We start from the raw sequence: 13,682 nt of genomic DNA, 5'->3' as shown, positions 1-13,682 counted from the left end.
CCATGGAAATTTCGTTGCACTACAAAAGGTTAGTTCTGAAGCATTGAATTTTTGAACCTGGTTATTTGTCATTGAGAAAACCTTCAATTAAAACGATGCAAATGAAAATTGCTTAACCTAAATAATCAACCTGTGAAGTTATTGGTGAAAAAGAAAACAAAACAACGTTTGAATAAACCATGCTTTGTTATTATCCCATTACAAGTACCACATCAATTATCGAATTGAGACAATTTTTCTTCTGTAATTTTAAGACCAACACGAATGATTTATTAGCATTATTTGCATTTATATTTTAGAGAAGACAGTTAAAAGAATCCTGCGTATGAAATTTCCAAAGATCGACATCATTGGCCACTAGAAGACGAGTTTTAGAATGTAGTGATGAAACGGCTTTTGTTTTGTTATCTGGAGTCATTCTTCTGGCGCCAAAGCATATCTGTTTCATGTGATTTTTAATTTTTGTTACGTAAATTGAATCGTTATATCTAATACCATGGTTAAATCATGTGGGGTGTTTAGACCAGTCGATGGTTGATTCGAAAATTTCCAGTTTCCTTGGAAATACAGATCGCTCAATTCTACAAGTCTAAGGATATGAATGTTATTTGTTTAGAGTTAGAGAGTCAGACGTACAAGAACAGGTGAATTTTAAAAGGTGAGTGAATTTTATACGCATTTGTCGTCTACCACAGCCTCAGACAATTTCTGATAATGAGGATCATTGGGAGTATGGAATAAGAACCTATAGCTGTCGAGAGTATTTCGGTCTTTGCTTTAAGAGAAATCATACAATGGAAAGGTGCTGAACTTATATCGATTAGTATGCTTTTCCGACAGAAGGAAGCAAAGTTTGCTTTCGTGACTTATAATTGATCGGGCTCGAACATCACCTGCCTCTGCAGTGCCGGGGTTAGCGAATGATTTACGAGAGAAAAAGAAAAACAACAACAAACAGGAAATCTATTCCGACAGACCACAATGTCAATTTGCTTATCAACAACTTGTTTCCGTAAGATCAAGAAAATTTTATTCCACATACTGTAATTTTCTTTGTTGTTCTTATAGTCAATTGCAATCTAAGAAGTTTTGATATCATACGACCAACTACAAAGTTAATGGCACTCTCGTGCAATATGAGACAGAAAGTAAACGCAGTAGATCGCTGTCTTTCAATATGCATAGATATCGTGACTGTTTCGTTAACAAGATAAAATAAGAATTTAAATAATGTTGAGAGAGTACCTTTGACAACATGGAACTGATCTATTTGCAAAATAAACAATCAAATAAATGTGTATTAAGTCATTTATTTTGATCCAGCAGTTATCTTAAATTCGTGTTCTGTTTGTAAAGTAATTCATTAAAGTTGATAAAAATAAATACTTACTTAAGTAAGCCATTGTATAACATGGGTAACATGGAGTATTCGAATCTATATTCAGTGCTATTAGCAATGTATATGGAAATGAAATATCTTTGATCAAGAACAGAAGGAAATATGTCTCTTATCTCTTTTTTTTTTTTAACGTCTAAAATACATGCGTAGGACTATATTATTTCCCCCGAGGTTGCATTAGAGCTGTAGAAAACAAGAGAAAAATCGTTAACTCTCAGATGTAACTCTAACGATATACGATCGTTCCATAACAAATGCTATAGTCATTGGGTTTACATGCAGTTTGACTAGCGAAAGCTATCCTCATATTGGAATAATACAGTTCTTAAAGCTAGCCTGACGTAACTCTGTATTTACGGCGTAATTAAGAAATCGTAAAATTTCCCACTCAGTGGTCCATAAAATTCAAAATAAGTCAACGTTATTAACCAAATACACTCTTACTAGATTTTTGCGGTGGCTGAGCATCAAAAGCAGCTAAGTAAGGTTGAGAAATGTTATATTCACAGGTCACCAGCATAGAAAAGGTCTGATTTTAAAACTTATTTGTACAGTATTCTCATGAAGTTTTCAAATTTTAGAGATACTGATGACCTTTGAGCCTTATGACTTCAATTCCCTTAGCAGCGACCGGCTGAAAGTTAGGTTAATTTGCTACGAAAGGAGAACGAGTCTGAGAATACCTTTGATCTTTAAGCTTATGGCCATGGTGCCCTGTCTTTCTCCTTTGTAATTCAACTCGGACGTTATAGAACTGTTTCAACGTCATTCTATTTACTTTGAATTCAGCCTGTTGTTGTCATGTTATCGTGAAGCACCTGAAAACTAAACTCGCTAGGGAGCCATCCAAGTCATACTTGAAAGGATTTATTTATTGCCTCATTTATACTGTTGTTATACTAGAAGCCTATAAAGGAAGACATGCTTATAATGGAAAGTCTTAAGTTCTTTTTTTATAGGATTACTATGCTCTTTTTAATTAAAATTGCGTTTGGTGGAGCTTGGTGTATTTGAGGAATCATTATGAACAGTGTCTGGAGTAGAAATAAAAGACGCGTATGTAGTTATTCATGGGCGAATTTTGATAAAACTCCATCGAGGAATTATTGTATTATTTCTATTTTGTATGTCAGTGTGTGAGATGGAAACGTCAATTGTAATTGATGATTTGTTTACCATAAGTCTCTAAAAACTTTTGACAACAATGGTTTTGTAAATCATTCGAAGGTTCTATGATTATTTTATCGTTCGTCGGCCTTGTTTCATGAGTAATTTTAATGTTCACGAGATTTCACTTGTTTCTTTTCATAAAATTGAATATAGGTGTTTATAGTTGGGAATTCTTGCCACACTGAACTAAACTATACCTTGCTTGTTTGCAAGCGCCGCACAAAAAGTTTACGAACAATACAATCTCCCTTGAGGCTTTCCCATCATCAAGTCTGTCTTAAACGCTTCCACTTAGACGCACGCTGTCATTGTTTAACAAAAGAGTTATTAAGTTTTCATATAAACAGTTGGATAATTTACAAGACCAACGTAAACTTTCAGTGAAGAATGGCGTGTGCGTGTGCGTGTGGAGTACCAGCGAAACTTATTGTAGAACATTCTACACGGAAGAAGTTGTGACGAAAAGATTTGTCTGAGAACTGAGTGTTTCTGGACTTTTCCAAGTAAGTTAGTAGTCGCTGGGACCTGACTTCCTTATTCAATTCACAGACACATGGTCTTTAACGTTCTCTCTCTCAAATAGCAAACATGTTATGAAGATCTGGACGGGCTCTAGTTTTGAAAGTACAAATGAATGTGGGGATCGATTCAGACAACGAACCAAAGAATTTAGATAGGATCCTAAGCATAACTAAGTACCTTTCTGAATAATTGAACTCTCCGGTAAAATTAAACACGAAAACTCAGAGCAGGACTTCATGGGCAGAATGTTATGATAACAATTAAGTGCAACGAAAATCTAGAATGTACTGCCGCCGTTGAGCTTTGAAATGCCTTTTACTCTCCCTTCAAATTCAGTAAAAAGTACCTTGCGTTATTGCATAACCTGCATTGCAGATACGATTACAAGTTGCATCACACATCTGCTGTAGTTTTGCTTGTTTGATTGCACCTTTTATGGTAAACTATTTGTACTTTCCAATTTGCGTTGATTGGTTTTTAGCGACTATTTTAATTAAAGCGATTATACTTAAGTTGATGGATAATTGTCTTCGACCGAAAGGTTAGCCCGAAGTCTGTAACAGTTTGATGATTTAAAATGATATAAATGTCCTTATGTCGAGAATTCTTTTACTTTTTGCATGAAATCGAGAAATAACTGAATGTCACTTTAGGAATTTGATGAATAGCTCGTTTCGCAGGCTCAGCTTAATCATCAGTGTGCATTCGAAGTCATGTCTCTTTGCATTTGTTTGCATCTGGTCAGCCCAAACCAATTGAAATTACCACGTTTATAAACCGAGGTTTGAAAAAGAAAGAAGACAACAAATACCGGTTCTTGACATTATGATCTCGATCTACTTTTCCATTCATTTAAAAAAAGCTAAAACAGAGGTGTAGAATATAAATAAGACTTCCCATGACGCATACTTAATGGCGTTTGTCTCAGTTTAGCCGACGAAGGAAGAAGATGTCGACGTTAGGCTTTTTTACGCAGTAAAATACCCGCTAGAATTGCCGCCGTTGACTCTATTTCGATATTTGCATGATAATATCAGTATTTTTAGCAAAAAATAAATGGGTTACACAATTGCACTTAGAAGATTCATTCCTTACCCTAAACTTGGCGGAGACCACGCGATGTTCGTTAAGTCCTTACGAAACGTGATCTGTTACAATTTACCTCCTTGTTTCATGATAAATCGAGTAAAATACAAAAGAGCTAGCTTAAACACTTTTCCTTCAATGATTCCAAAGCTAATTTAGTTTTCGAAACCTGAATCGAGCTAACATGAGTTGGCGTATATCACCTTGACAGAGTGTGTATATATAGCGTAATCAAATATTGAAGGTTGCAAAAACATAAACTTTAGCCAATTATCTGTAGGAGTAAGCTAACACATTCACTCGAACCAAGGTCACCAGTTGTTACCAGGTTGAATAAAGTATGTCTTAAAGATATGAACAGATCTTTTAAGAAACGCTTCTTTACAAAACTTTTACAAGTTACAACAGCCAAAAAGATACATGCCTACTGGTTTTATGTTTGTAGCTGAAAATAGTTCATTAACCCTTTCAAGTTGAACAGAAGGTTTGCGAACTAGAATTCGCATAAATTCCCAAAACATTTTGCTACCGGGATAGATACCTTCTTAAAGTCATTGGAGACAGGTCGATAAAATCCAAAGACCAAAAATGCAATAAATTTTGCATCTTGACTCCATAATAGAGTTGCTTTAACACTTACCCTGGCTATTGAAATGCTGGAAAACGAAGACCTCGAGAAAGGAGAGCAAATTTAATAAGCTTAGGAGAAATTTTTATCCATTTGAGATAACATCAACAAAAGAAGAGATTGTTTGTAATTTAGAATTGTAGGAAATGAAAACTAACATATGAGAATTAGTCTTATCCTGACTTGCTTACTTTTGGTTCATTTGTATCACTACTGTCGAGGATTCATTAAGTCTAAAATGAATTTGCTCGTCGTTCAACGAAATTTCTTATTTTCATCATATCATTTAATTGTCCCTAAAAAACGATGGGAACTCACGCAGGGTCACAATACAACGATTTCAAAACAGAGATAAAGCTTTGTTATTAAAATCTCCCTGGACTATAATCTAGAAGTTTGCAGAAACGTCTGATTAATTTGGTCTAAAATCGCTTTTGGGCATAATTTCTGTAAATTTATCTGTCGTTATGAAATGGCAAAAAAAATGCAGTACTTTGGAGGTGGTTTTGTCAACATGAGCGGTATTGATATTTTCCAAAAGATTTTTAAGTAAAGTAGAGGGTCTCAGGAAACCAATGACCCCTTCATTTGGCATAGTTTAACTTTTACCAACACCTACGACTTTTTTAGCCTATTCCTCCTAGTAAGACTAGTCTTTCTTTAGACAGATTTAGAGCAATTATCAGTGTAGGATAAAGGACTTAGAAATTCTTTTTGGAACGTGAACTTAACATAAATCATGAGAAGTTATTATAAATGTTCAGGGTGTTGCTGCTCCTAGGAGTGTGGTGACCCCCCTTTTTACTGATTTTTGCGATTAGTGTCTGAATGTGAGCAACTGCGCAGTTACGCCTTTCATAACCCAAAAACAACTGATATCATGTAAGGGTGACTGTTGGGTAATGGGAGGGGTGGGTGCTCAGACATTGTCAGACATTCATCCAATGTTTGTGTTTGTCAAACCGTCCTTAGTTATGTTTCAGAAAAGCTTTGTCAAATATTGGATCATACACGTTAAGATAATGTAACATTTCGCTCACAAACTTTTTTCAAAATTTCATGCGACATTTCGTTTCGATATTGCGTTCCACTTGTTTTCCTTAACTCATGACACCCCAAAGAGTGAGTAGCATCTAATTCCTCGTCACAATATCAGCCCCCAATCACACATTAATGGCACAAGATCTAAGGACATGATCATCGTCTGAAGAAGCTCTTTCGGCGTAGTGTATACGATGATACTTTGTATCAGGACGCCTATATGAGCCTACTGTCGAACTGAAAAAGCATAGACTCGCTAGAGATATTTTTTCAAATTATGTGATCATTGAAAATTTCAATGGCAATGATCGAAAAACAGAACTTATGTGATCTTCTTTTTGCATCATTCAGTTGTCGACTTTATGGCTCGAGAGCCTGAAGTTCACGGTATGAGTACCATCGGTAAATAATTGGCGTATTTCTACCTTGAGTAACATTTCCAATGCGTTGTCATTCATAAATCAGTCTTAAAAGTCTAGTTTTCCCCATCATTTTTCTCTAAGTTAATATTCGTCTAGATGATATCTGAAAATTTCTGGGAAAAAAAGTCGTTTGAAATGTGCTAATCTAGTGAGGAGTCAAATCCAACGGCCCACGTGTTTCTTGTCATTAAAATTAATGCCTGTGACATGCATTACTGATTCTCGCTGATGGCTATATTTTTCCACAATTTAATAAGAGCGAACACTAAGAGGTCTGTAATATCCAAAATGGAACGCATTTTGATAGTAGACTCAAGTTAAATTTCAATGACTTATGTAAATTATTTTTGAATAAGATTTGGGATCTTCTGAGCTAGATTCTCGATATAAATAAATGATGACAAACTGCATAATCTTACTCTCAGATCGTATACAAAACAACTTGTGTAATCCCTATCCATGGGGGATAACAGTAGCTATATTATAATACATATATCTCGCGAGACTTCTTCTTACTGTGACCATATGGTCCGTTTACTTTAATTAAATCTTTTTAAACTATTTCTGCCGGTTGTAAACCAGTTCTGTCCATTTGTAAACGCTTGAGGATTTTTTTCAATTTGAGCGGGGCTTTCTGTAAACGTTTGTGGCTATCTCTACGAATAATTTATAACTGCATGTCACCCGGCTAAACAATCCGAAAATCTGTGGGAATGCAATCAGTTAGAGCTCGAGAAAACTAAATATCACAACAACAGAAGAACATTTTGTGTCCCCAGAATTGTCAGTGATCTTTAGACCTTTATGTATCTCTTTTAAGCGACAAATCATTTGACATTAAAACCTTTTTTTTTAAAAAAAAAAAAAATGTTTTAGCTATTAAAATCACCAGATGAAGCTAACATGAAACTGATAAATTTTTTGCGCTGTTCTTGGCGGCTTTGCTCTATGGTGTTTATGCTCTTTCACTAGTGAAGGTGTGTGGTTTGAAAGTTTTGTCGGATCACTCATCGTTATGGGTTTGGACGAACTCTGTCTGATACAAATTCTAGCCTTACCTCGATACTTCTCAAATCTTCGCTCACATATATTTTCTACTTGTCATGATCCTAATGGCGGAGTCACTTCTCAAATAATGGATTTTCCTTATTCGAAAGTTAATTCGAAAGCAAATCATTAATTACTCGATAATGAAGTAAGATATTTAGGTTTAAATAGATTTGCATAACTACCATTATAATTCCAGTGTGTTGGTATATCAGATTTTAAATATCTGATGGTATTCGAGACAAACTAAGTGATAAGGGATTCCAGCTTAAGTTTTTCAGTAACATCAGCGAAAGTTTGACCATTTGGCATGATATCAAAAGCATCTATTGTTGAAGGAGGGTTGAAAATAGCTATCTCGCAAAACGAAGAATTTCTCACCCATGGTTAGGATTTTTTCGTACCAGCTGGTGATCAGTGACATCTTATGTATGCACCGGCATAATATGATAAACGAAACATCTCGAATTCAGATTTCCGTTTGGCTATTACAAAAAGGGTTATACTGTAAAAATGAAAAAAGTGAAAAAGATCACGTCCTCTCGGTTTTGTAAAACCGAGAGGACAAACGGCTCTCCTGCTGTTTATCAGAAAATTTTTGAAGTGCATGGTCCACTTCCAATTTAGCAGAGATAAGGATTAGAAGAGATAAGTACAGAAAAAATATTCATCTATCAACAGAATATTAATTTTTTCCTTCTTGACTAGTTGCTAGCTGGAACGACTGTGCCGGCATCCATTTTTTCGTCGATCTTTGTGTTGAGAATATAGTAATGCATCAATACAAGTATTACTTTACTGATTGATCATTTTTTAGTTTCTCTATATTAGGACGTTAGTTTGTTTGTTTGGTTTTTTTTGAAATCTCCGGGAAGAAAGATAAATAAAACTGTGAGCCTGCGTGTTAATTTGCGCTGATCTGATTTTCTTCCCTAAAAGGTAGTGGTCCAGTCTCGGTTTTCGTTTTAAAAGAAAAAATTTTCAGTTTTATATCATACTATGTGGACCTTCAAAAGAAGCTGATGCTAGAATTTGTTTCGAAGAGAAAGGCAACATCAGTAGCATTATTATATCTATTTTTTTTTTCGCAAACGATTTTGAACCTTTTACTAGATTCATGACAGTATTTTTTGCAATAGGCATGTATAGTTTGTAATATTTACCATTATCTAGAGAAATAATAATTTGAAATCAATTTTGTTCTTCTGTTTTTTCTCTTATTGATCAGACTGAGCCATCCCTGACAAGACAAACATAACTTTTCCTCGTTTCGCAATAACAGGTACTTCCTTTTTATTAGATATGAGAGATGTTTAATTAAGTTAAGATAGCTATAGAAATTACGTAAACTATAATTTCTCGGTCTTTCCTTACACTTAGTAGCACGGAAAGCCATAAACCTCTTGAACAAAAGCTCATCTTTCAAACCGGCAGTCTAAATCCCACAGGGATCAACGAACGCTTTTCATTCCACTAATTTATTCGTGTTTCTCTCGTTGCCATGTTCCCACCAATAACGTAGCTCCAGTTTCTGCCTTTAAAAGCGTACACAACTCACAATTCCTCTATTCGCTCCGACGAAGGGCTAACGCTCGAAACGTCAGCTTTTGTAATCATTACGGTGGCCAATTTACCATTTCAACTTTGTTGATATTTCCAAATTATTTCGTTACCCCCACCGACCCAGCCCCAAACAGTTTCTTTAGAAACTATCAGCCTTTATTCAGTTATAATTTCTCGGTTTGTATCTTTGCATCAAATAGAACATATAAGATGTAAAAAGCGTTCAAGGTTCTCTAAAAACTCGGATTTTTCCCCTGTTAGTTTCACGTCTTAGGGGGAGAATATTTTGGATATATCAACAAAGTTGAAGTGGTAAATTGGCCACCGTAACGATTACAAAAGCTGACGTTTCGAGCGTTAGCCCTTCGTCGGAGCGAATAGAGGAATTGTGGGTTGTGTGTGCTTTTAAAGGCAGAAAATGGAGCTACGTTATTGGTGGGAACATGGCAACGAGAAAAACAAGAATAAATGAGTGGAATGAAAAGCGTTCGTTGATCCCTGTGGGGGATCAAGTAGATGTACTAGAATAGATGTACTATTAATGCTGCCACGTTTGGTAAATTAATGATAATAACCTTAGCAATTTGTAATTTTTGTACCGACGGCCTGTCATCGATAAACGAGAAGGATAATCGCTGTTGCTGAGAATTCTTTTATCTCAACATTATATCACGAGTGGTTATAAATGATCTCTTACTGGAGACTTACGCTACTCGCATTTTTGTCACTCATAGATCCATTAAGTTTTGAATTTTTTAAACCCCCCACGCACTCAGAACTTTTTTTCGAGTTTGTCTTTGTCACTGAATGTCATAATTAGCCGGGGTTTCTTTAGCAAGCTGTTAGGTATAGATTTATTCCGAAGTATAGAAAGTATGTCTGAAGTATAAAGTATTTATCATAAAAAACTGGTTTTGTGCATTCCCTATCACGTTTCCCTTCTGGACAATCTCAGTCTTATACTCAAACGGTGCACCTACTGAGCGCTTGGTGAACTTTAAGGGTATAAGAGTCCATTGTAAAATCAAAATTTGATTTACTTTATTATCAGCATGCCCTCCAGCGTGCATCATTAAACTGACAATTTAGAATCAAGTATTAGAATGTTCCTGATTTTCAGACAGGAGGGGTGAACGATAAGTGATAATCCCTAGAGAAGAATTCAGTCATCAGTAACGAAAATGATTTAAAGTCAAAATTACTCACCTGAATCCAAGGAAAGAATTCAATCAAGCTGGCATCGAAAAACCTGCGTTTCACAAAATTTTATGAAGGGAAAAATTTTATGGCAAAATAAATGCTGCATATATAGTGCAAGTTGCATGTTTACTCTTGTTGTATTCGTTAGTGCTTTGTGCATTCTTCATTTACTGGGATTTCCCGCTAGCATCGAATATAGCAATGCCGCTGGAAGCCACGCATAGCGAATAAACAAATACCCGGTGCATTCTAGTAAGTCATCACTATTTTACCTTTGAATCTTACTTCATGGGACGTTTTTATTTTTGGCCAAAACCATAACCGTAAGAGACTGAAGGGTTCAATCAACTTGACTGGCAGCATACCAAGGTGAATCCCCTGGTAAAAAAATTGCATTTAGAAAAGAAAAGAAAAATTATTGAAAAGGCGTATTACACTCTTACTTGCTAATGAGGGGGTACTAACAAAAGGGCGAAAATCAGGAATACCTTCTTTCAGTTCCACATCGTTTTTAAGTACCAAATATCGGTCAGATAGCTAATATTTGCAATAAGAGTGACTATTCTGGCCAATTTTTTTCTCATAAAAGAGTACAACATTGGCTCAGTGACCAGTTTCCTGAAATCAACTTCCCGATTCGGCTTCCTTTGAAGACCCCTAGACAAAGCTTACCAATTAACATACTCATTAAGAATTCCTTATGTATGCCGTCCGCCTACCGCTTTTCTTTTCAAATTGTTTTTTTTTAACCGTTGTGTTGTGATTATAAGTTAAAGATGTTTAAATTTTTTAAGTGTAAATTACTTCACGGCTGAAAAGTACGAACTTCCTCTCTTCTTTTTTCTATTCATTTATTTATATATTTTTCAAGTTTGTCTCCAAGTTTCTGTTCACATGTACAATAGCTGTAGATTTAATTAAGCCAACCAAGTTTTATTTATGTTATGTATATATTTTTTCTACCATTCAGGAGAAAACCTTATAAATGAGCAAAAACAGTTGTTTAGGTTAAGGAAAATATTGAAATTTCAGCGCTACTCTTTGGTTTTCGATTTGATTTGTTGGGATTATTTCTCAAGTTCTCCCCACGATCATCCTGCCTTAAAGAATTTCGTTTTTAACGAATTTGTTAAACAGAGATAGTATTTAAGTGCTAATGCTAAAAACTACCCGATATTCCTTGCATGTAAGGAATGTATTTTCTTGATTCAACGTTAATTTTATGTATGGCTGCTTGGGGTGGAAATGCAAGTCCCAAGGACTTATAAAGGCCAAGTTTCAAAAAAAACTCAAACTCTCTGGTCCTTAAGATTTTCCTTTTCTTTAGTTTGACGTACACATAAAAAAACTGATCCTTTTAAGTTGACCCTTTTCTTCTTAAAAAAAAAACATTTGATACATAAGCATCAAATAATTATTTTATCAGTTCTTAAAATGTAAGCGGTTTTTGACGGTCCAACACAATAGAAATAATCTACAAGGTTCTGCATGTCTGTTCATAGTTGTGGTATGTGAAATTTCTCAAGGTGTGAAAAGATTGATCTAAAAATAACCATGTAAATGGAGACAAGTATATTGAAAGTGAGCATTTCTAACTGACATGACTAACTGATTACTTCGTTGTTGCTGTTAGTTTTTGCTCTTTTGTTTTTCTTCAATTATAGAAAGGACATTTGTTGTTTATTTACGTATTTCTTTACTATGTTAAATGGCTGCTTCAATTGTACAAGCGAAATAAGGTTGTGGAGGTGTGAACTGTTTCATAAAGACAGAATATCTCTCAGCCAATCAACATTTTAAAATCAAAAAAAGGTTTTGTATTCCAGGAGGGGTGTTTTCCTTTACTGATGATGATGCAAAACATGTTTTCTCTACTAAGTGAAACGTTACTTAATAATAGTCATCTTCAAGCTTGTTTTTAAACTAAGTTATAATTTTGAGATTAATTTAAAAAAGAAAACAACATAAATTAACATGGCCTTCCTGGTGAATTTCTAATTTTTTTGTCCTGTCGATCGATGACGTGAAAACGAGTCAGGTACACTACCTAAGCAATTAGAAACTTCCTGAATTGTTGTGGGTGGTTGCTTTGGCTCTTGTAAAGCATAATTAACTCACTTGTATTCTTTTGCAATATAATGCCAAACTGAACACGCTGCCTAGCGAAGAAATTGTCGCATTATTACCTCTTAAGGAAATAGTGAGGTGTTTCCTTTTTTCAAAGAAATATTTGTATCAGTTATAGAGAGGTCACATCATGGTAGATTATAACTTAAGGCGAGTTAAATATAATTAAAAAAATATACCCTGTTTTCTATTTTCAATTTATTAAGATTAATCTTGTATGGAGCCGATATTCTACTGAATAAAATATGCCCTAAGTCATTTATGCCCAGGGGATATTTGCTTTTATTTCTACAGTTAAGAAGCCACCACTATTCATTCAAATCTTAAAGGGTAAATATTCTAACTGGGTGTTATTGACCAACTCAGCATGACACGAACATCAGTCAATTTCGTCTCTAAGGGCTTAAAATACCAGTGAATAGGCAAACAGAAAAGCTGCTCCATATTACATTAAATATTCTTTCTCAAATAAGTACTAAATGAAGAACAAGAAATTATTATCAAGTGATAGGAGATTAGAAGATTAGCTAAATACTGCATGAATTTCTTGAAGTCGAATTTTTCGTTGCCGTGCCCAAGAACCGAAATTTTTGGAAAAAAAATCCAGAAAAGAAATCGAATTGTGTGTAAATGGTGTGGCGTGAAGTATGTTTATAACAACGCTTTTATGATAATGATTCTGGGAACAGAGTCGGATAAAGGGAAGGAAGCTGGTTGTTATTAATTATTCACAATTTTTGGGTTTGCAGGCAGAATCAGTGTAAACTCCGTTCACTCCCGACACCATTTTGCATTCGCTTCACCTGCGGTTCAAGAGAAACGCTCAAGCTGACTTATCAGAGAACCTTAGAAATCAACGAACCATGATGGTGATACCAAACTCATTCATCTCTCTGTATTCAGTCTTGATTATCTTAGGTAAGGAGAAGCTTACTAGTTATTTCCAGTTTTGAAGAACAAATGCCTGTGAAACAAGTCATGAATGGCTGTCTCCTCTTATACCCCTCTTATGAGTACTCCCAAACTATGCAAATACTGAGTTACGTTAATCTTTTCCTTGAACTCCGATTTACAGGGAAAACTTTTCAATGGTGTAGCAAATCCCATTTTTTCACAAAAAAACTTATCTTTAAATATGATATTCAACAACGTTTATATGTTGCAAATAAGAAAACTGAACGAGCGCATCACCACAAGGATGCCAATACATACAAATATTTTGATTGTGGTTAATATCGTAATGCCAAACGAAGTGAAGATTTACTTTCCTTTTGTAGAATTATTGAAGGTTTACGTGCCTTTCATATGTTTTTGCCCGAAATTTCGAAAGGAAATTCAGACACGTTCTGCCCGCGATAGAAGTTTATTAGAATTTGTTTTGTAGCACTCAGTTCCTTTTGCTGAAGCGTTAAGATATTATCGATTCCATCTTCGACACATTACTATAATCATACAATGGCGACGTTGGTGGCAAATG

General features: G+C 35.0%; 1 protein-coding gene and 1 long non-coding RNA gene across 16 annotated transcripts in view; one reads left to right on the top strand and one right to left on the bottom strand.

The window, feature by feature from the left end:
- The window catches only part of LOC111324299 (neuronal acetylcholine receptor subunit alpha-10), a 30,494-nt gene that overhangs the window by 10,607 nt on the left and 6,205 nt on the right, over window positions 1-13,682 (top strand). For 5 of the 15 annotated variants that reach the window (XM_088739123.1, XM_088739119.1, XM_088739108.1 and 2 more), the window contains 3 exons: window positions 8,544-8,597; window positions 12,500-12,535; window positions 12,955-13,123. In XM_088739123.1, the coding sequence (XP_088595249.1) occupies window positions 13,069-13,123 (55 nt within the window). In that variant the 5' untranslated portion in view covers window positions 8,544-8,597; window positions 12,500-12,535; window positions 12,955-13,068. Of the gene's footprint in view, window positions 1-259; window positions 659-8,543; window positions 8,598-12,499; window positions 12,536-12,739; window positions 12,851-12,954; window positions 13,124-13,682 lie in introns of those variants that run through there. The other 10 variants (XM_088739158.1, XM_022927824.2, XM_088739162.1 and 7 more) reach the window with 7 other exon arrangements.
- LOC148741335 (uncharacterized) lies at window positions 1,509-4,087 on the bottom strand. The gene is made up of 2 exons (XR_015993414.1): window positions 2,083-4,087; window positions 1,509-1,582 (listed from the first exon to the last, which is right to left on the bottom strand). It is a non-coding gene; the product is annotated as an uncharacterized LOC148741335 (long non-coding RNA).

This window comes from Stylophora pistillata, chromosome 1, assembly GCF_964205215.1.
Source record: "Stylophora pistillata chromosome 1, jaStyPist1.2, whole genome shotgun sequence".
Lineage (NCBI taxonomy): Eukaryota > Metazoa > Cnidaria > Anthozoa > Scleractinia > Pocilloporidae > Stylophora > Stylophora pistillata.
This window is presented reverse-complemented; position numbering and strand designations above follow the sequence as displayed.